Here is a 23,490-nt window from a genome sequence, read left to right as displayed (position 1 = left end):
GTCCTACCCTGTTCAGCTGCATCTTGCCAAAACGCTACTGGTGTCCCCAGCCTGTCGGCAATACATGACCCACTCCTGTCCCATATCAACCACCAAGGAGGAAATGGTTTCAAACACAACTCTATTAATTTCAGTGGACACTGGATGCCAACGGGCTGTGATAGCCCAAGTTGAATTATTGGTGTCTTGGTCTTGCTCCCTGCCAGGGAACCCCAGCTCTGCTCGGGCAGCTCGAGGCGCTTTGCCCTGAGGGGTTCCCTGGTTTTGCTCTCCCACTTCAGAGGCCAATTACACAACAGCTTTCAAAGAAAACCTCCAGCCTCCTCTCAAGGAGGCCCTTTCTTCCCCAGCCCAGCTGATTCACCCCTGCTTTTTGTCATCCTCTAACCCATACGGGACCTGGCACCCAGGGATAAGCTTGGAGAAACCTGCATTCCCCAAGACCTAGGTACCTGCGCAGTGATTCCTAGCAGGCATTTCAGTGATCTAGGCACTGCAGTTCACTTCCAGATCTGTACACGGCTCTACAATGCACTCTTCCTAATATTACTTAGGCTTCTGACTCCATAAAATACAGAATATCTCAAGAGAACAAAAGGATCCCTCCTCTACCCTTTAAATTGTATGAACTTTCAAAATTAAAAAAAAAATCTAATTTTGAGGCCTTTTATGTGTTCCAATCCTTTCTCTTGCTCTCTCTTTTTTTAATTTTGAACACAGCTGTCTGTTGTACTTTCTCAAATGATGCCAGATGCTGGGTTCATCAACCAAACGCATGAAAACAATGGTTTGAAAGCAATTAGAAGCACCGAGGCTGCACCGAGGCTCATATTAAAATGTGATAACACTGCTCTAGTGGGAATTGCAATGCTGCTGCATTTCTGACATTTCTGTGCTGCCAGACAGACAGGATGTGCTGGAAGCGGGCCCTGATCGAGGAGGTAACATACTGGAATTTACTTCTGGAGTAAATGAAGGATTAGCTGAGTTGGAACACTCGCAAGGGTTTTTATGATGGCCCCAGCTCCCATCTCGTTTGAGCACTGGCAGATCCTTCTGTTTGCACTCACGTATCACGACTGTTGTTTAGAGAAGGCGCCGGAGCCCCCGGGACCCGGCGTTATCTGTGGCCTGGTTGCGCTCAGAGCCGGGCTCCATGGATTCAGTGCAGCACGGAAGGAGCTCCAGGTCAGCTCCAAGGAAAGACACGGCCATTGGCTGTCCTGGACATGCCAAAGTAACCTCTGAAATGGCTCTCGGGCTGCAGGCACTCTGGAAGATTCCCATCACCCGCATTACTGTAGAGGTGAAGATCAGAGTCAAGGCTGGAATCTCCCAGGTCATCAGCAGACATAACAGGAGGCGGCCACAGGCCTGAAAAATTTACTGCTGACCACTTGTAGACTGTAGGATTCAGTTTGAAGTTGGGGTTGACATAAATAACTGGAAGCAACCTGAAGCTTTCCCAGACATGGGGATAGTCTCTGCTCTGAGCCAGCCCGTGGGCTCACTTAGCCTCCAGCCTAAGGAAGGGGTAACTGCTGCCACCCAGGAGCACTAACCTCAGCTCTTGCTAACACCTTCACTGGGACTTTGCCCCATTGCACCCCTAGCATCCGCTGTGAATAACTAAACATTCAGGCTAAGCTCTTTTTGCAGATTTTGCACAGAAAACACCACACAAACGGTCCTTCCCACCTCCCCAAACTGATAACAACAGGCAGAAAATACCCTCCCTCCCTCCAGCTGAACTCACCTCGGGGCAGAAATTCCAAATGATACCTAAAAGGCAAAAAAAAAAAAAAAAAAAAAAAAAAAAAAAAAAAGAGACGGGCATAAGCATATATTATTTTCTTAATGATTTGTTCCAGCCTAATGAATAAGTGACAGATGGGAGAATTATATCAGACATGCTGCCGGAAACGCAGCAAATGGCCAAACCACGTTTTGTGAAGCAGCCTTAGGAGGCAGTGCAGGCCCTGCGGACGCTCCCTGGCCCCACCACGAGCCCCGCTACCTCCAGGAAGTTTTTCCGCTAGCCAAATCTCCCCTTCAAGGGTTACAAAGGTGCTTTTTTCTTCCCTCTTCTTCCTCAAGAATGAGGCTTCCCTGGCCCTTCTCTTTGCAGTCCTGTTCATGTCCTGTCTCGCCTCCCTTACAGCAAGGCCCTTGCAGGGTTGCACCCACAGCACCCATTTTGCAACACCATTTGCAGGGACCAGCTCTGTGGAAGCAGCTCACCAGGAAAACCAAAAGAAAACACTTGCACCCAGACATCCTGATCAGCTTTAGCACCTTCCTTCTGCGTTTTCCCATTCCTTTACTCACCCCCTTCCTTATGCACCAGCTCTCCAGGGCTCTAGTTCAGGAGCTTCCCCCCATCCTGCTGGAAATTCTCCCTATGCAGCAGATACTGTCCTCAGTCAGCAGCAGAGGAAGGTTACAGAACCAGGATTAAAATTTCCCCTTTGGAAGCACAGAGAGGAAAGCTCGCGGGATATGTTGTACCATGCTACCTACTCCTGTGACAGCACCTAAAAGCCCGGAGTGTTGGACACAGGGTATTGGCAGGGGGACAAAGCAGGACATGACAAACCCTCAGGCACAGAGCGATACGCAGACCCATCGCGGGAATGGCTGTGTGGAAGAGAAACCCTCCCTGACTTCATTTCTCACACTTGGAGCACATCTTGGGCCAAGATCCGAGTCATTTTAATGAAGAAATAGCATAGGCAATCTTTGGAAGCAGATCAAGGATTGGGAATAAGCTACAAAGTGACCCATTCACAAGCAACATGTGTAACAGAGGGCTGGTCTATAGGTATTAATGGCAAGAATCCAGTACGTAAAAAAAATCCAATCAATTTGTTTCCTCATTAAAAGCTTTCATGAAGAAAATGATTTTACACAAACATTCAAGCAACTGACACAGATTAATTAGAAAACAACACGAGAATTCTGATTAAGGGCCTAATGTTTGACTTGGCTTGGACAGGAAAGTGGGCACAGCCAGAGGAAAGGTCCCTGCAAAGGGGATGGTGCCACAGAACAGCCGTGCTCTGCAGGAGAGGCACCGCTCCTGGGGCCATGGAGGCACCTCTGGCCCTTTGGATGCTCTTGGCAGCGGTCCCCATTTTACCAGGAGCTCTTCACTATGGATCCTACCATAATATCCAACCTCCAAAACCCAGAGAAGCGACAGGGCCAGTCCAAGCCCAGGGCAATGGCCGGAAAGGCCCCTCCGTGCTCCGTTTTCCAGCTGCTCTTAGTGTTATTCAAACCTTTGCTCCATGGTGGTTTTCAGCGATAAAGTCACTCTGCACAAAGCCCCTGAGCCCCTACACAGGCTCCCACCTCCCTCAAGCCTCTGTGCCACGCTTGGCACCTGGGCACAGAGAAACCTCCCTCCTGGGAGCTCAGGGCAGTTTGTGTCCCCAAGCCCCCAGCCCACACGCACCCATGGCCAAAAATCCTTCCATCTCCTGAGCAGACAGTGACTGTGAGCCAAGGACAGAAATCGCTTCTTGTTTTGTGAACTTTTGTCTCTTGTGCTTGAGAGACTGTCCTAATCTCCCCTGAACATGTTTTAGTGATAACATTTACTGCACTAGGACCAAAATGATTTTCTGTCACTTCTAATTCCAGTTCAATAAAAGTATAAGAGCTTTGTTTCTAACCTCTGTCATTTTTAATACAGTAAAATGGTTTAAAAAATGTAAAATTGAGTTCCATTTCCTACTGGACCAGCAATCCCATGTTAGCTTCACTCTGATCAAATTTAAGAGGTTGGGGGGAAAAAGAAATATCAGAAGATGCCTTTTTTAAAGCATAAGGAAACAGTCAAATTCTAATCTCATCAAATCAAGATATGTCTTTAATCTCATCCTTTGATCATTGTCACTCTGGAAAGACTTAAGCAGAGAACGAAAGTTAGTTCAAATTTTAATCAGGAGTTGGGGGGAAATGTTTTTTTTCTTACAGAAGATGAAAGAGAAATGATCTAATTCCTTCATCTGCCACTGACTGCATGAAAGTCTTGAATAAATTACTTGAGTGGGTAAAAGGCACCCACATACAATAGACAGGATTCTCAGTTTGTTCACTTAAATGATGAAATTTGTCTCCCCTGCACTGTGGGACTTTACACAGCTCTAAGGTCAGGAGAGCAGCAACTTACCTGGAGGTTTTTACCCTCTACCTGCAGGTACCTTTGTAGCTACTCAGCGAGTTAGTTTTGCATAATTTTAAGAGGCAGCCAGAATGTTCTTTCTTGCTCCTGCATCACTCAGGAAGTGCAATTACTTCAGGGAAAAAAAAAAATCTCATTTTGCTGGGTAGCAAATACAGTCGGTTCAAACGCATCTATGGCCATAAGTCACACGTGTGACTATGGCTTCAGAATAAAGCACAATTCTGCAGCAGAGCTCAGCTAGCATAACCAGCAGGGTCATTTTTAATCAGCTTGGATTTTTGTTCTCAATTAAGATAGTATTAACTGACAAGCAGGTCAAGCCTTTAAACATGCCCGTCTGTGGGCAACAGGCAAGTTACATGTTTCTCTTGGCTTTTGGGAGGTTTAGGCTGAAAGTTACATTTCAATAATTTTTCCCCAGCAAATAATTGAGAAAGATGGAATTGCTCTGGACATATTTCTCATCTAGCCAGACAGTACAAGCTTGAAACCAAAAGTCTATTCCCTGCTCACTGCTGCATCTCCCTTCTGGAAGCTCCTTGCCTTGGAATTAGGTTTAAAATTTTCATCCTTAGTTAATGATTTGTAGAGTTCAAAACCATAAGTGAGAAAGCTTCCAACTCAATTTCTTAACTAAAAAGTTTGTGAAAAGGCTTTGCAATAGCTATTTTTGGTCATCTCAGCTGCTTCTCTTCAGCACTATTTTATTAAAGTTTCTTACCCAGCAGCTGTGGCTGGAATCCCCTATGCAGAACAGCAGTTAATGCACAGCACAGGGTTTTCAGCCAAATATGAAGGGCTAGGGCATATTCGAGCTTGAGAAGTTGGGTGCAGAGGAAAATCCTTATCAAATGATTAACTGGCTTCAGCAAAACAGATTCAAGGAGTTGGAGAAAGTTTGATGTGATAAATAAAGCAAGGACCTAATCAAAAAGTGTCCAATTTCCATTAGGAAGTTGAAGAGCAAGTGTTGCACTGCCAATACTCCAACAAGGGACATCACCCTGGCATTTCCCCCACATACTCTGCTGTGACCCACCAGCCGCTCTCCTCATTGTGAGGATTCTGGGCCACACTGAAAGAATCCACAGATTTGTTCTATTCAAAACCCAAATGGGTTCTCATGATCATATGTAGCTTTTGAGAGGACTTACTCAACAAGACAACACCAATGTGCTTCACTTTTCAGAAAGCATTTGTATTTTTGCTTCTGAAAACCACACATATCCCAGCTCTAATTTATCAGCCTAATAGTAGCTGGGTTTCCAGCTGGGTCCCCGAATCAAAATTGCAGCTCAGCTGGATAAACAAACCTCAAAGGGTGAAGCCTCATGAGAAAAAGAAAGTGTTGACATTTTACAAAGGAAAATAAGAGTCCCTGAGCAGACAGGTTGGCCAGAACACTTTGCTACCAACAGGAACACACTGTCCTTTCGGCCTGGAGCCAGAACAGCCACCACTTTCCGGGATCTGCTGTCTCCTAAACTAGGACTTGGATTTCAGAGCCCACTGATCACAGAGCTACTCCTTGCAAATGGTTCATAGCAAGATTGGAAGCAGTGTTAGCATCAACTTGTGAAGCTTGAATATAGAGCAAAGTGTAGAATCTAAAGACTTATTGCACTGCTCCAGGGCACAGCTCCAGAGCTCGCTGACCAGCAGGTGCTACCTCTGGTCAACCCCATATTGATGGATTCAAGACAGATCCATTCAGGGCTAGAAGCAAAATCACCCTCTGAAATCTTAGGGTCTGCATTATGCAGAGGAAGGCATCAGGGTTGGTGGTTGTAAGGGTCTCCCTGCAGCTTCAGCTCTCAGAGTCTGACCCCCACCTTCCTCTGACTCAGTTTCAGCAGAAACCATAACATAAAGTCACGTTTCAATCAAGTTTTCTGCATTTTCTTGTCCAATTAAGAACAATAATATCACCACAGATTGTCTTGAAATATCTAATCTAATATTATCTAATTTGTTCAATGCACAATATTTGTTGGTTTCTAATGATTGCAAAATTCTTTTCTTTCTTAAATCAATGCTGTACAAGGTTTCAAACAGGAAGAAAAGATGAGAACGGAACTGGGGAGCTCACCATTAGCGGGGCCAGTTACAAACCACTTCAAATGCATTTCTCTGTCAAATGTTACAGAAGCAGCAGCAATGCAGAGACTCTGGTTACACAATTTCAATCATTTACAGTCCTCAGGTTTCAGATTAACAATGCATTCCCAAGGAAATGGATGGGGAAAACAGGGGTAATTTTATCAGCTGAAATGGAAAGTGATGCAAATTACTGAAATGATTCTAACCCAGAAGGCACCAAACTACATTAACCAGCAGAGGGAATGGCCACATTCTTCCCAGGTATAAACACAGGTAGAACATAGCAGCTCAGCTGAATTTGTCCTCCTTCCACATGATGCCATAACATAAAAGTACTTCCTCATCTCTTAAAAAATAAAATCCTCCTGTAATTACAGGAGAGATTGGGAACATCCTAACAAACATGCTACCAGATTTGAAAAAGTAGCAAGCGCCGTGGTCAGTATTAAACGTGACTGCTGCAGGAATGCCTGTGCTCACACACATGCAGGCACAGATTTATTGGTGCGGGGTGGTAGGAGGCTTCAGATCTCCATTAACACCAGCTGGTGTAGAGCACTTAATGTCCCCAAAGCAGCACTGTGCTCCCCTGCCCAGGAGAGGGTCACATCTCCCCTGCACAAAGAACGCAAGAAAAATGAACGTGGGGGAAGCTCATTTATAGAGCAGGCAAACACAAATCCAACATTTTCAAGTACTTCTGAAGTGCCAGGGACTTCCTTGAAGTTTTTGCAAGATGCATCTGTAGCTAAAGGCCAAAGTCAGGCTGAACAAAATCCTGCTCTGCAAGATCATCTCGCTGCTGAGCAAATGAATTTCTCTGGAGAACAGCACTGCCTAATTAAGGGCAATGTGGTGGGGCCAGACCAGTCCTCGTGTTAATGTGCAGAGCTCAATTATCTGCCCATCAGGTCACATCCTTAAATTCCTCTTTATCCTGATATTTCATGTTATTCAACATAATGAGTTTAATATTGGTAGGAATCACAGACAGTGCAGTTACACTAATGAAGCCAAATTACCCTGAAATTGCATTTTCTTTCATTCCAATTTTAAAACTTTAAAATAAGGTTGGAAATTAAAATAACAGATGCAGTTAATACAATTAAAAGTTTCTTAAAACAGAGCAAGAGGAGGCTGTTTTAGACCCACTTCTGTGTGTATTTCCCTTCCTACCTTTTTGGAGTCCTGCTATAACACCTGGCTAGAGAAGGGATCAGCTCTGACCCAGGAGTTTGACTAAAGTTCCTCTGGAAGCAGCAGTCGAGTGGTTCGTGCCCACATAAAGCGGCACACGCTGTCACCTTGCTGAGGGTCACACTACAGCACCAAGGACTGCAGCAAAGGGAGCTGCAGAAGGGTGACCAGCCTCTAAGCTCCAAGACACTTCCATTTTTTCTGAATCTCAACATTACAACCCAAAGTCATAGGGCCAGAGATCAGTTTCTGGATGAAAATGGTGAAACACCCCTGTTCTTCCCTGCAGGATCAGACATTTAAGCCTTGGGTCAGAGGTCTATCATAACACCAGCCACCACATCCCTGCGCTGGCCCAGCTGGGACCAAGGCCTCCCCGGCAGCGCAGGGACTTTGGGACACACGAGGATGGCTCAGGAAGGCCCTGCAGCAGATTGGTGCATTCCTAGAGGGGAAAAAAGGTCCATCGTGCAGCCACAAGACCTTGTGCAGACTTGATTCCACACTGGCAGCACAGCGGCGGTGCTGGGAACACTGCCACAAGCTTTAGGAAGGAATAGACAGTGAGGCAGTGAAAAGCCTTTTGGCTTTTTATACAGGAGTAGAGAACCTTGGCTTTGCTGGAGCTCCAGCTGGTGGCAGGAATGTCAGAAAAGAGTCCTGGATATTAGCTTTGAGTAGCAGGATTGGACCTCAGGGTCACATCATTGTTTCAGTCACAGCAAAGCAAATTAAAGGTAGAGTTTCAGAGTCTATTTTGGATTTCCTAGTGGGTGTACCCATCAAACTCAACATTAATTAAGCCTCTTTCTCTTCATTTCTGCTTTGATATAGAACAGGTCTACCTTGTACTCCTTCTAGCATTACTAGATTTCACCTTAGGGAGGGAAAAAAAACACTAGGAATGTTTCCATCATTGCAAGTTTGCCTTCCAACAGGGAGCTTAAATGAGTAGCCAACTCAAAGGAGAAGGAAGAACTATTTATCTCCATATTTTTAAATAAATCCCATTCTCCTCATCTCACCCCCTACCATTGTAACTGCTCTAGAAATGTCTCAACGCTGAGGGGAGGTCATTTAACAGCAAGACGACTTTTTTTGGTTACTGCTCTTGCCAAAGGACAAGAATGGGCTTGTGTTCCTGAGCGGAGTCATGTATCCGATCCATCCCAGGTGTTGGACATCTGCTGCTCATTCCACAACAGCCTTTAAGACACAAGAAACAGCAGCGACATTCCCAAGGAGCAGTGGGAAGCAAATCCTTGGCACCAGTGGATCCAAAACAGAAGCAACCAACAACCTTTGGGGTTTCTGGAGAAAAAGTCCTGGCACTACATCCTTTCCCTCTCCTCCCCAAATCAAAACCCACTTTTGAAGAGGTGTTTTAGATGTTACAAATGCCTTTTTTTCCATACAGGACTAAAGAGCTCGCTCAGGATGTGGGTAACTCCGGACACACTACTATAGATGCGGAGTTGGGAGCGGGGACACTTGTACAAGGGCTCAGAGCAGGGCAGCAGCCCTGGAGCAGGCCCTGCCAGAGCCTCATCCCTTGCCCTGCCATCCCCTTGGGACCAAGCATCCATCTGTGCTCCAGGCTCATCCTCACTGATCCCACAAGGAGCAGTTGGGAAAGGCAGTTACCCAGCACGGGCATCAGCACCACCACAGGCCATCACCAAAACAACGGCCAGGGCAAGATTCACATGTAAGAGACCAGAAGGTGGAACAGGATCCAAGTTAACAGAAAGAAGAAAAAAGGACTGTTTCAACACAGTGAATGTTAAATAACCAAATGAATTCCGAAAGTAAAACAGTGCAGGGACTTGTAACTCAGCCGTACGGTGGCGGCCTCCCCACCTGCGACGCCTTCGACACGGCGGCCTCCCAAGAAATCACAACCTGCAAACACCGCGTGCTCCCTACCTACCGTGCTCCCTGTGGAAGGTTGGGAATGATATATCCTCCCAGGTAGCACACGGAGACGTAAAGCCCGACTACTTGTTCACATTACAGCCCTCAGCGAAGCTCCTAGCGGGGAAGCGTTATTAGGCCGTGGGGAGAGCAGGGATATAAAGACCCAAAGGCCAAGTTACAGGAACAGTTGTTGAGACCGGCTCGGGATAATCATGCTAGATGAAGCTTTTCCCTTGCAGAGACACACGTGTCTCTCCTCAGTAGTTCGGCAGTTTACTTGCCTCCATTATGAACCCAAATAATGAAACTCTACACGCAGGGTTGTGTTTCACGGTGCGGAGGTGAGAGGCAGGGAGCGAGGCCCGCGCCGGGGAGGCAGGCGCTTCCTGAGCGCGACGGCTGATGATTTCCTGCATCCCCGCCGCAAAAGCCACAGGAAGCTCCCCGGAGAGCCAGACCTGCGCCTCGTCCCCACGAGCTAGGCCTGCTTAGATGGTTTCAAATGAAAGAAGCAGCCGTTGTTACAGTAATCCGCCACCACAAATCATTGTGCGAATGGCCCGGGTTAGAACAAGGGCATTTGTATACTCTGTTCATCTCACTATTTCCAAATGCCACAAGGCAATAAAACACAAGTAGGAAACCCACGGTGCCTTGCAAGCTTCGTGCAGGGTCTCACTTTCCTTCCCAGAAGGATCTGTTGGTTGTTTTCAATGAGTGACAAATTAAGGCCCAACCTTGATGTGAGCATCCAGGAAGAACGTGCACATCACATCCCCTCCTGTTGGGGGATAAGCGGGATGAGTATCCTGCCTATCCAAGACAACTTCATTCCAAAAGCTTTACCCTAAGCTGTATTCTTAAGATGGGAAAGCTCCAAGAGCCAAAGCTGAGGGCTCTGGGTCACGAAGCACCAAAGTTCCAGCCAGGTCCCCCTTCTTAAGTTATCGACACTACCGGCAGCTCTGGAAAACCTAGACTGATTTAGCAGCTTCTTTCCCCACTGCTCAAGGGGGTGCCATTCTCAGCTCCATCAGTACACGGAGAGAAAACACTTCAAAAAGCAAGAACAATTCTGTTTCCAAGTTTGCTAAACACCTCACATATTTATCAAGTTCCATGCTATTTGTTTTTAATTAAAGAGAGAGACTAGGAAGATAAAGAACTGTCAGAGCTGCATGATCTCAGAAATGTTGTGAAGAGACTTCCTTGATGTCTGAATATTTTAGGTTCAGAATTCAGCTTATTTGATACTTTCCAATGGGTGGGAATTTTTCAGAAATATAGCCTTAACTGGGCAGTTAAGCACTTCCCTCCTGCGGTGTTGTAGGACACTGCTGCACACACCATTCCTCCATTAAAGACGCTGCAGCCCAATTTTTCCAAAAGCTTCTATCTTCTGCATTCAGCTTGTTTCAATTATTCAGGGCAACCCAGGCTGATAATTACACAGTCCCGAGTTGCTGAGTAAAACTGATGCTTAATTAGCCAGCAGGAAAGATCGATTAAGATACAGCAGGGCATCTTGCAAAGTTCTTCAGTGGGACTGCAGGGAATAGAGTCTGGCTGTGCCCTTCCAAAGGCTAAAATTCTCTGCTTCTCAGGGACTCGACTGAAGTTTTATTTACACTGGATGTTAAGATCACTCATCCACCTGAGTTTTATTGCTAGCTTAACCTCAAGTTACAACTTGTGTCTTATAAGCAGAGCAATAAGAGTGAGCTTTAGATCATGTTTCTAGCCAGAACAGTAACATAGAGGAGACTGAAAGTTTTATTTAAACAGTAGACAGGTTTCTTGAGGTTTATGTTCCTTGAATTTCTCCGAACACACTGAACATCCTTTGTTTGCTTCATTTGAATCCAAATTATGTAACTTGCAGTCTCATTAGGACTTATCTGACCTAAACTGTTCTTGGGACAGTTGATTTTGGAACCCAGCTCAGACCTCTAACTCAGCGGGTCATCTTCCTTCCTTTTTACTGAGCCAAAGGCCAGGCAATGCAGATTTAGGTTCAGGAACTGCCCCAAAATACTTTCAGTCACAAGCCAGGAACATGAGACACTCGCTATCAAATTGTCCCCAGGCCTAAGCATCAAGCGATAAGTTTCCCCTCTCCCCTCCAAATGCTCTCTAGCAAAAGAGAGAAGCGTAGGACAGGATCAGGTCCACATGTGCTGTGCTGACACAGCCCAAGGTATAGATCATGTCCCAAAATGCAAAAATTCTAGACAAATAATGACAGATTTGCAGATAATCATATCCAACAGGTCAGTGTTAATAGAAGCATGTACAAAGTCATGTGCAGCTCGCTCGCATTCTACCAAACCCTGAAATCCCCTTAACTTTGGGAACATGGCCAAAGTACCCAGAGGGTTATAGAGAGCACACGAGACCCCAAAGTGTAACTTCTGAAGCATTCTCATTGCAAAATAATGCAGACAACACAAACCTGGTTTTGACTTGCTGGAAGCCAAAGAGAATTGCATCCCTCTGCTCCCTTGCTTTAGCACTCAGGTTCTCATTCTGCAGTCCATCCGCCAGGTAACTTTCAGCATCTGGGAAGAAAAGAGTTAAGCTATGACCACCAGAAGGGCATCAGTTCTCAGCCAACAAACAGACTTGTGCACACGGGGAAATTCTGGGAGCACAGGACCCGGCAGCCTGAGCTGAGATGAGAGCCAGCCTGAAGATGTCACTTGGTGAAACGAGGCACTGAAGTGTTGGAGGTAGAAGATTCAGGACAGGTGACCTGCTACACACTTCATGGGGGAGATGCAGAACACTGAAGTGCCAGCGCAGGATATCGACCAACATTTAAAGGAAACAAAAAGCTGTTGTTTCCATCCTGTATGTAACAGACCATCTCTGAAGAGGACAAGTACAAACAACAGGTTGGTTGAGCCCAAGCCAACACGTACTTGTATCACGGCATGTGTTCCCCTTCAAGGTTATTGCTGAAATACAACCTCCCGGGCTCGCTCACAGACAGTCAGGCAAGAGAAAGCACAAAACCCTCACTCCCTCTCTCATCAGACTAGAGTTTTAATGCAGATTTACTCCTATATGAAATAATAATCATATATTCTTGCTTTAGACAAGGTTACAACTCACCTGGAAGCCACATCTGTATGCAAAATAACCTGAACTGCAAGATAAAGGGATTAAGTGTCTATTTATATAAATCTTACGTTATTTGCAAGAAATCTTTTTTAAAAATGCTTGGAAACAGAACAGTTAGGGTCTCACCAGCCCTGATGGGGGAGCATCACACCCCATATTACAGTGGCATTACCTCTGGTTTTCTCTAGCAAAGACTGGCTTCAGACTTATGGCACTGCACATCCACAGGCCTCTGACCTTTAACACGCACACCACACTGTGCCACTAATGTCAGTTTAATATCCTGCCTGCAAGGCTCCTGGTTCCTTATGCTTCAGCTGCTGGGGCAGCAGCCAGTTCTGCTTTTAGCACACGCCGGGAGCCTGCACAGCCCCTGCTCCTCCACCTGCAATCACATCTCAAGATCAAAGCGCCACAAGAGGCACGAATACCTCTTCCTATCAGGAATCACAAGCCCTCATTTCTTTCTGCCACCTGCCTGCAATACACTCCAGGACAGCTTGCAGTTATAAAAGCTCTCTGAAGGCAAGAGCACGAGCAAGGACAGAGCAAGTGGCACGCCAAGGCAATTAGGCACCGGGAGGGAGCGCTTGGGAAGGAGGAGCGAATCCCGTTCCTAACACTCGCATTTGTAATGGCCCTTTTCTCGTTTCTGGATGGCTACACTACAGCTGCTCCTCCATAGTTGAGAAGCAGAGGCTGAAGCCTGAATACAGCATTGAGATACCAAAGCCTCCTAGCACAACACCCCCAGCACGGACACACACCGGTACCGCAGCTCAGCTCGTGGGCAATAACACACTAATTCCGAGCGCTGCTCTCAGAGCCACACCAACATCCAGCAGCGATTTGGGAGCTCCAGGAGCACAGAGGTGTCAGGCCCAAATGCTTATTAATATCAAGTTCACTGCTGGTAATTTAGCCCTAAGTAGCTTGCCAAGGATGATGCAGAAACTTGCAGCACAGCAGCTGAGTGAAGCCTTTTAAATCCCAGGCCAATCTTGTAATCCTTAGGCTAAGTTTCATTTTCGGTACATAGCCATGCATTTCTGTAATTGTAAATCCAAGATACAGAGCTTGCTTCCGACAGGCCTAACAATACTGGGCTCAAACCACTTACAAATTACATATATCTATGTACTGGGGTATTTACTAAACACAAAAGATGAATCTTGCTCCAAGGAGCTTTCAAAACAGATGGAGGCTAAGGGAACAATTTATTATATACAAGCCAGCTTAAAAACAGCACACTAAAACCAGGTCAGCTAGAGGACCTATGCACAGATTGCACTTCCACTGTGGAAAAAAAATGGGGAAAAAAAAAAAAGCCTCCCAAACTTGGGTAAATATCATTGCCTTCCCTCTCCTTTAAGTGCAGATTAGCTCCACAAGTCTATGATTAGCTCTAATACAGTATTTCCTTACTGGGATGTCAGCACAGATCAGCTGCTGGATAAGTTATAATAAAGCTACGGTCACTTCTGCAAGGCAGGCAGAGCCCTTTCAGAGCCAGCCACTGTGTTTATAGCACCAGGAAATGAAAAAGAAAGCCTAACCATAAACCCTCAAAGTGGATCAGGAAGAGCAATATGTAAGCAGCTCTAGAGTAAATCACCCTAATGTTAGTTTTACTGCTTGTCTGTAACATTATATTCTTGATGTTTATAGATTGCTCTCTGTGATCCACTCTGAAAGTTTACAGGACTCTTCATTTCCTGCAGCTAAAAAGGTAAGAAAAAAAATAGTTCAGATTTCATCAAGTGTTTCAGGAGAGTTTCTAGAGGCAGTTGCAGTTATCCACTTTAATCCTGTGGGAGATGCACAGCATCATAAAGAAATATGTCACAAGTGCTGAAGACCAGGTAGTAAATAACCTTTTAACGGCAGCACTAAATTCTAGGAGTTAATCAGCACTCAATGAGCAGAGCTGAAAGGTATTAAAATACCACATGTATTCTCTCCATGCACATTCACGTTTCCACTCTTTTCTGCTTCTCTGCCATCAAAAAAACCTACTCCCCTTACAGAGAAGGGCTAGCCCCATAGAACTGCAAGGTTTTAGCTGCGCAAGTTAATGCTGAGCCAGCCAGTCTCCTCCAACACTAATTTGATGCATCACACACTCCCTCCTGCTGTTAGTCACCCAGCTGGCTGCAAAAAATTAGGGGGGAGTTTAAAGCAGCTATTGCAGGGCACAAAGCTGGGGCTGGGAGACACGCAGACAAGAAGGGTATCAGATACCTTAGGTGTCCATGCAATTGCTTTAATGTCTCCAGGATGGGTCCCAAGATAGCTAGGGGTTTGAAAAGCCCCTTATATCATCCCTCATCTCACTTGGCAAAATAAATGCTGTGAGCTATCACACAGCTTCTTGACTTTTCTGCAAGCTCATTTCAGAGAGAGGATGATTTAATGTGAGCTAATGTTTAAAATAAGCCATCCTACTTCTGTGGAAATGAGTCAGAGAAAACCCTGGGACCTGGAGCCATCTTCATCCATCCTCCTGCAGAGGACAACCACTCCCATGCAGCAAGATGCAGGAGCCAAAACCACCTTCCTCAACCTTCAACTCTGAAGTCTCAACCCCAAATTTGTTGTTGAGCTATTTCTATGCCTTCCCTGCTTTCACAAAACAGCATTTGATTGTTTTTAAGCCAACATTAAGGCTGCTTGACTTGATATTAGCAGCTGCCAGCCTTGTTGTGCTTCGCAGGTGCAGTCAGTCTCCCAGAGCAGCACCTGGTCTGACCCGGCTGCCCAAGCACCAGCAAGAAAACAGCTTTTCAGACCCACCAGCTGGCACAAGGAAGGGGATTGGCAGGACAGGCGAGGGGAAGCCATCATACTGCCACACTGCATTTGCTTTCACAAAAAGAAAATAGAATCCCTGTATTTATCAGGGATGTATCCTGGTCTTTTTCAAATGCTTGTTTCAGTCTTCAGAAGAAATGTCCTAAGCAAACATGAAATACCCTCAGCTAAAGTGATTTTAAAAGGAATCCTCTAAACCAAAAGTGAAACCTTCTGCAGTTAACTGACTACATCGCTTTGATGAGAACTCAGGTCACTTGTTTGCAACATGAAGGTTAAAGTACTTGCAAAAAGATAACAACTATTTATAAGCACTGCAGGATTGCTGCGTAGAGAGGATCACACAGAGCACATTGGCCTTCAGCCACTGCAACCTCAGAGATGTCAGGGGTGATAACTGCTACTTAGGGGCTCTTCACTGGCTGCTCCTGAGCACCTTGCATAGGGTCCTGCAGTACAGGCCAAACTTTAATAAGCTGAAATAGATGTTATTGCCTGTACATCAGTACAGGCTTCCTCCCCAGTTGTGATTTTTACTTTGAATAAAGTAATTCCTATGGCAATGCAGTTAGCAAACAGGGAAATAGCTTAAGCTCCTTCTTTCTAGTCGGCATAGCTAAGAAACTCCTTAGCCACTGGAAGGCCTCAAGACTGTGGAGATTGTTAAGACACAGCAAGTTTGATACAGAGGTATGTGACATGCAATTAATCTCCATTCATAGCCTGCTATACTTGTCAGCAAACAAAGGCTCTGCTTTAGAAGGAGAGCTGAAGCCTTCAATTAAAAACAGTCAGCTAACAAGAAAATAATCTAAGTTAAAGGAAGGTGGCAGGTGCAGAAATGAGTTGTTTACAGAAGTGTCAGCACTGAACAATAAAGTGCTGCACATCAAAAACATGGAAGGGTGAACTTCACTGAAGCCCCAATGATTAAAAAAACAGAGGAGAAAATTTACACCTACATCTGGGGGAAGACACAAGGCATTTGGAAGGGAGCTTTGATGGGCTTGGAGGTTGTACTCGCCCTCTCTAACTGACAGATCCCTGGACTGGAAGTTATCCCAAGGCTCAGCGTGAAAGGGGCTCGTGTCCCAAGGTGTCAGGACCATCCCAGCAGGAAAGGGAAGGTCAGACCTCAATGCAAACAGGCAGGCCCGAGCACAAGACCGCACGTGGCAGGCGGCAAAACGCCCAAGACCCTCCAGCACAGCCCACCGGCAGCAAAGGGCTCAGGCCCTCGCCCGCGACGCTGCTTTCAGGTTTTATTTACAAGGAGGTTAGAGAGGATTTGTAGAGCAGAAGGAAGTCTGCACATGGACAGACTCCAACACGGAGACCAAGACAGGGCTGAGGAGTGAAGCTCTCAGCAACTTCCCCTTCGTTCATGTGAATCCTTCCCACAAGAAGGCAACAAGTGGCCATTCAGTCACAGCAGAAAGGGAACTCGGGGCTCTCACAGCTTTTAACTTGTGTATTATTTTATTTAATTTCTCAAACAGTCAAGACAGACTGCTAACACAAAAATAGCCTCAAAGTTGCAAGTTTAGAGCAGCCCTTGGAGGGCCCAGGGTTACCGTAGCACACAAGCTTCTTCCACCTTTGGTAGCAGCTCCCTTGTCCTGCTACAGGGACACTGGCCCATGGAGTCACTCAACACCCTACCCGAAAGTCCCCAGGAGGGACAGTGTCTGGTCATGTCCCCCACCACCACCAGCCTCACACACAGAGGCTTTGGGACAACTGCTGCCCCACTTTACCCCTCTGGGCAGCACAAGGACATTCCCAAGAGCACCAGGACAGGCAGTTCCATTCCCTGCCATGGGCAAGGAGGAAGGGGGACGCAACCCGAGCACCCAACACCACCAGCCTCAGAAAGGAGAGCTCCACAGCCTCCCCACTCTGCTCTCAAGCCTCTTCCCCTGCACCAGCAGCAGATTTCCCCCAGCAAAGCAGATGGGGAACAAGGAGGAAGCCGTGGTTACCTTCGAGGAGCCTCTGAATGTCCTCTGGGATCATGCTCCCTGTCACCTCCTCTCCGCAGGAGCCGAACTCGCTGCTGCTGCTCCGCGTCCCTGTCCCCAGGCAGGGCTGAGCAAGGGAGGAAACGCAGAGGCGGGGGTGCCCCGGGGAAGGTAGGAGGAACCAGGGGCCCCGCTGCCTCCTCCGGCAGCATCTCCAGCCCTCTTGCAACGGGTCAAGGTGCTAAAGCACCCAGAACATGCCAGAACCAGCACCCTAGGACCTCCCTCCTCCCCAGGAGGGGAAAAAACTCCAGCCAACAACCTGCAGAAGCACCTGAAACCACCCCCAGAGCAACACAGCTGAAAGGAGGCTCCCTGCATTAGCATTTAAATCAGGTGGCACTTGGCATGTTATTTCCTTCATTATCTCACAATTTGGTGCACCTGCTGGCAGAGGAGACCCAGGAGCTGTGTGTGGATGTGTGGCCATTTATTTAACCTCCCATGCCTGTTCCCAGCACAAGATGTGTTGAGCCCTGGATCTGGTCCAGGCACAGGCCAGTTCCTTCCCCCTAATGTGCAGGGGAAGAGAACGGCTCATCTGCAATAACCCTTCCCCTCTTCCTATGCAGGATGCAAGCTAGATCGTAATGAGTGTTCATATTTCTGTGTCTTGCCCAGCAGAAGAATGGGCTTGCACACTTTAACTTGCTTTATGACAGGCAATAAATGCAAACTGCACTCTACAAAACAAAAATGGCATTGCATTAGATTAACACACAGTCTTACATCTGCTCCACTCCTATATAAATGGATTAGCATGGGCTGACTTGGCTATGAGAATATAGCAATTGTTTTTGTCCTCGCATTCCCAAATTTTAGGTTCGATGCTGACAAAATCAAAGACAGTTCTTTAGTTGGTACTCAGCAACAATTCCAAAGACTAACTAGGGATTTCCCAAGAATTAAGTGTACATGATCCTGTCCTTACTTTGCGCAGTATCCTGGTATCCTTCTGTAGTATCAACCAAACACTTATGATAATAGCATATAAATAATGCTATTCTGCTACTTTCACTTTTCTGAAATGTTATGCCTGGCATATGATTTTTTAATTATCATTTCCCAACATAACAAATGTTGGAGACAGCAAAAAAAGGAAGCAATCAGGCTCTGTTGGCCACAGACACAAAACCACACAGCTTCACTAAATTTAGTGCTTGCTGCTTTCACCAGGGCAAAACACAGGCTCCTAACAGTGCACAAGCAGGGCTGAGCCTGGGAGCAAACTGTGTACCAAGACGTATCACAATGTCACGAAGTGGAAACACTGAACTGTCAGAGAAGGAAACCCATTAAAAGCACTTCTCTTGCTACAGATTCTCGGGCCTTTTTTTTTTTTCTTACCCTTTTCATTTTTGGATGTGGGAATAGGTTGCAAATTTAGCTGAGCGGTCATCTGGGAGGGAAACGGGGGAGGCTAGCAGGGACTGGCAAGTCCCACTGCATCACCGTTATGTAGCATCAACCTTTCCAGGCTGTGGATGTGAGGCTGCCTCCCTACATGATAAAAGCCCCACCTTAATCATTTTAGGTCCCAAGTTCAGCAGACAAGCTCTCCCCTAATGATATTCCATTAAATGGACAAATTCCTTTGAAGGCTTGTCTTGCTTGGAAATCCAATTTCCCAGGAAGCCAGATGTGATTGGGTGTAGCTATGGAAACAAAGCAAGGCAGCCTTCGAGCCGCTGAGCGATGCAAGGTAAAATGTGGGCGTTAGAGCCCTGTCCTGCTCTGTCGGAAGTAGTGAAGGATCTGAAGGGGCTGGTGGGAGACCCAGTCCCGTTAGGGGCTGCTCTGGGTGCCGGTACCGGCGCCCGTCGGCGGAGGAGGGCAGCAGCCGCCCGTGGCGGCGGCGGAGGTGCCGAATGCGCAAAGCCGGAGGTGCCGCTGCCCCCTCGCCGGCACTTCAGCATCGCAGCTTTCCCCTCGCCGCTGCTCCGAAAGGTTAACAGCAAAAGGGTAACAAGGTTAAACCACAAAGCCCTGGCTGATAACAGCCCTTTCAAGCAGCTGCGCTGAAATTAATCTGAAACTTCTAGTAATTAGATAAGATAAGGATGTGTGCATGCTCATGCGGGCGCACGCTGACCCTGGGACACCCATTCCATAGAGGAGGTGGAGGATCATAGGATTCGTTAAACTGGATCAGATTATTTGTTCATCTAGTCTGTGCTGCCTCTTTGAAAGTGCATTTCCAGCCCCGTTAATTCATCTTGCTCAATGTCCTTGCATAGTGTACTGACTTGCCCTTTTGTCCTACCTTCCTGGTGCTGTGACTCCTGCCAATTCAGAGCAGGCTCTAATTCCTGCTTTTCCACACCAGATGCCAGTTCATCCATTTCTGCATCACAGCTCCCACCATTCCAGGTCAAATTGTTGGGCCACTGGGTGTGATTTGCTGCCTCTGACAGTGACCAACAGCTCAGAAAAAGGCAACTCTCCAATCTGGTAATGCACCTGACTGCTTGAATAATGTCTCGAGGTTTGCTAATCAGCTATGCCATGCTAATGCTCTGCTGTAATCCCAGAGTTTACATGCTCGTGTCATTCTCATTGCCCAACAGCTCATGTATCTTTTGGTACAGCTAAGTCATTCAGTTAGAGGTTGGTTTCAACCCTTACAAAACCTCTTTCATTTTTTAAAGCTAAGTGGTCTTCTCTTGTCCTTATGATTTGATTCTGCACCTCTGCCTCGTAAGGGTGTACGGGTTACTGTTCATCAATTTCTGAAGCCAAAAAGAAACAAAAATAGTGTCAGCAGCTCTGAGTTATTGTAAACAATCTGGTCCCTAAGCAAAATTAAATGACTGGACCTTGCTCCTGGTTTAGACTGCCAAACTCTGGATTCATTTACCTTTTAGACATCCTGGATTTTATCTGTTGTTAAGGCTTCTCGGAAGCAAGCAGGTGTGTTGAGATATATTAGAGATACAGTAGAGGCTGTGGCTGTTTTTCATCGTGCCAACCCATTAATTTCAGTACTGAAAATGAAATGTTCCACTAGCGCTTGTAACAAAACCTGAAGGAGTTTATAGTCTGACCGGACAAGATGAAGGAGGGAAGAGAAAGATGAGGAAGCGTAGAAGAGAAAGATGAGAACTTCTCAAGAGAAGATTCCAGGAAAACAAAGAGGAGAGCTGGCGCCCGGGCAGGCGTTCGGGTTCCTGAGATCCTCGCTGCTGCTTTCGGCAGTCGGAATGTGAAGGTGGGAGCGGTTGTGAGGTACGAGGGAGGCAGCGAGTGCTGCGGGGACGCCCAGCACTGTCCCCAGTGGACAAGGTCCACACTATGCCAGGCACATGTTCAAGTCCAGGCCTCAGTCCACGGCCTAGACCCTTCTCCTGTGCTCGCAATGAGACTGCTCCTACTCCAGCTCCTCCTACGTCACCCCGTGGTGATGGCACATGGCGAAGATGTTCCTTGCATGGTGGCAGCAGGGAGGAGGCATCTCCCAGCAGCAAGTTCTTAGATTTTTTTTTGCTGCTGGAAGCTGGATGCGGCGGGTGGATAACGCCACTGGCATCCCATGCAGGACACAGCTTTGGAGCAGTGTTTTTGAGGCCTCCTGCAAAGCTGGCCAGCATGAGGAAGGCAGCTCTGCAAAGGGAGGGCTTTCGAAGATTTCGAAGAATCCAGAAATGAGCTGTATGCTCAGCTCTTGTGGAGGCTGTTGTTCCTCAGGCTGACGGATAAGCTGTAGTTTAATGCAAAGGTGATATTGATCCCTTGCTGTTTGGTTGCAATGTGTGATGGAGCTGCCCTCTGCCCTGTAGATGTGTTGTAGCACCTCTTCTCTTTCTCCCAGTCCTCATCAAACTACTTTAATGACTCTTTTATTGACAACACTGAGTCTTAATGAGGAGGACTGCCACACACTTCATTAAGGTTGCAGAGGGGACACTTCCTATAAACAGCTAGGACCAAGGGCTGCTATGAAGGCTGAGGGAGGACCCAGGCTTGCGCTGAGCGCACAGCACCGCCGAGCTGGGCTCGCTGCAGGATGGATACGGCTGCTCTGCACCTGCAAAAGAACCAAGATTTAGGGCAAAAACCCACGCAGTCTGAGAAGCAGTGGACTGGGGAAGCAGAGACCAGCTCTAGAGAAGGTCCTGGTGGACACAGAGGACACGCCACTAGGGTTCCTTCAGTATCTCAGTTCAGGATAAAGATGAAAGGTTTAAAAATGTTGGTTGGTTAATGGCTAAATTCAACCCTGATTCCATCACACTGAGAAGAGCGGGTCTGCACGGCCGGTGGCAGCGCCCTGGGCTCCGGCGCGCAGGAATGCACCCGGCAGGGTCGCAGCGGAGCCCTGCACCGAGCTCCAGGCCGCCGCGGCTCCGCGCTCCGCTCAGGGCCACTTCGGATATATCTGTGTGAACATCAGTCACACGACTGCACTTGATGCTCCTGAGATTTCATGGACAGCCCAGTGAAATTTCAGCTTAAAATCATTCCAGCCATTCCTGCAAGATTTTCTTCATTCTGGAAAAGAATCTCTTCTCTAAAACTGAAAGGAAAGATTTAGATTCAAGCATCTGGATTCAAAAGAGATCCAGATAGGATGCTCTAATGTAGGCCTCCACATACGTCAATAAATCTCCATCCATCACACAGTTCTATTTCAATTATTGAGCCAATTTCCAGACAGTTTTATGATGTATTGTTTGATTTTATTAACTGGAGTGAAGGTTTAAATTCACTGAATTCCCATAGTAATCTTGCCCTGTAACCCTACCCACCTTATCAAATCTTGCTTAATGAAATGCAGGCATCTGTCTTAATGGCTTTCAAACTATGCTATGTAGACTGACCCAGATGTTAGTTCATAAATAGGAATATTTGGAAGTGTTAAACAGGCTGGCTGAAGACAAAGGTAGGTCCCTGGAGTGATCTTTTCTCTTATGAAGAAATCAGTGGTATGAGAGAAATTACTATAAATCTCCATGATGAAAAATGAGAGTCAGAGGCATGGGGAGTGGAAGCACTGCAACCAGCGCAGCAATAGATTTGGTCAAAAATAATTTCCTGAAAACACTGATTGCCCCCCCCAGTACAAGAGGGATGTGGATCTACTGGAGAGAGTCCAGCGCAGGGCTACAGGGATGATCAGGGGCCTGGAACATCTGCCCTATGAGGAGAGGCTGAGGGAGCTGGGCCTGTTCAGCTGGAGAAGAGAAGGCTGAGAGGGGACCTGAGCAGTGTCTAGAAGTACCTCAAGGGAGGCAGGGAGGAGGATGGGGCCGGCCTCTTTTCAGTGGTGGCCACTGACAGAACTAGAGGAAATGGCCACAAACGGAGACACCAGAAGTTCCCCAGGAACTTAAGGAAAAATTTCTTAACAGTGAGGGTGCCAGAGCACTGGAACAGGCTGCCCAGAGAGGTTGTGGAGTCTCCTTCTCTGGAGATCTTCAAACCCGCTTGGACGCAGTCCTGTGCCACGTGCTCTAGGTGACCCTGCGTGTGCAGGGGGTTGGACTAGATGATCTCTAGAGGTCCCTTCCAACCTTAAGCATTCTGTGATTCTATGATTGTTTGGGTAGAAACTTAAAATTCAGATTAGTTTTACTTAAGACCAAAATAGTAATCCAGGGTATTCCAGGAATTGGAGTTGTTCTGCTTCATTGAAGCAGTAATTTGCGTGTTTCAGACTCAGTGAAATGAGATCCTTAGTCAGGCTGTGGTACCTGACAGTCCCTGTCCTGGCAAGGAGGCTGCATCCTCATGGGCTACGGCGCATCCTGGGAGAAACAGCCGAGGGACAGAGATGGGCATCTAAGGCCATAAATTATTAGGAATATGAAGCATTGGGATTCTGTAATATGTAATTTTCTCAGAAAAACAAAACAAACAACTCTTATCCTTTCTTGCATTAAAAATAGAAGGAAAAAAAATCCAGTCTCGGGAGCAGACCTGCAGTGTGAGGGACATGACACCAGGGGCTGGCTGCAACTCTTTGCTGCCTCACAGTCATGGTGCTCAATAAGCCCTGATTTTGTCCCTCAAGGGTTTTTTACTGCCACCCTGCAGCATCTCAGCCCTTCAGCTTCTCCTTCCCCACAGCTGCTCCTGTTCCCTGCTCATGAAGAAGAAAGAAAGAACTGACAAGGTAGCATGACAATCCGG

The 23,490-nt window shown here is 46.8% G+C and overlaps 1 protein-coding gene across 1 annotated transcript in view; it reads right to left on the bottom strand.

Annotated features, from left to right (window-relative positions):
* SKAP1 (src kinase associated phosphoprotein 1) overlaps positions 1–17,398 on the bottom strand; it is a 115,848-nt gene extending 98,450 nt beyond the window's left edge. Inside the window, exons 1-3 of the mRNA XM_010214362.2 lie at positions 17,323–17,398; positions 11,859–11,964; positions 1,757–1,782 (exon numbers count right to left, since the gene is read on the bottom strand). Coding sequence (XP_010212664.2) covers positions 1,757–1,782; positions 11,859–11,964; positions 17,323–17,356 — 166 coding nt within the window. The 5' untranslated portion in view covers positions 17,357–17,398. The remainder of the gene's footprint in view (positions 1–1,756; positions 1,783–11,858; positions 11,965–17,322) is intronic.
* Positions 17,399–23,490: the final 6,092 nt, after the last annotated feature.

The sequence above is a fragment of the Tinamus guttatus genome, unplaced genomic scaffold (assembly GCF_059628265.1).
Source record: "Tinamus guttatus ecotype Peru unplaced genomic scaffold, ASM5962826v1 Tinamus_guttatus_pri_ptg000463l, whole genome shotgun sequence".
NCBI classification, from domain to species: Eukaryota; Metazoa; Chordata; class Aves; order Tinamiformes; family Tinamidae; genus Tinamus; species Tinamus guttatus.
Note: the sequence above shows the minus strand (reverse complement) of the source record. Positions and strands in the feature narration are given on the sequence as shown.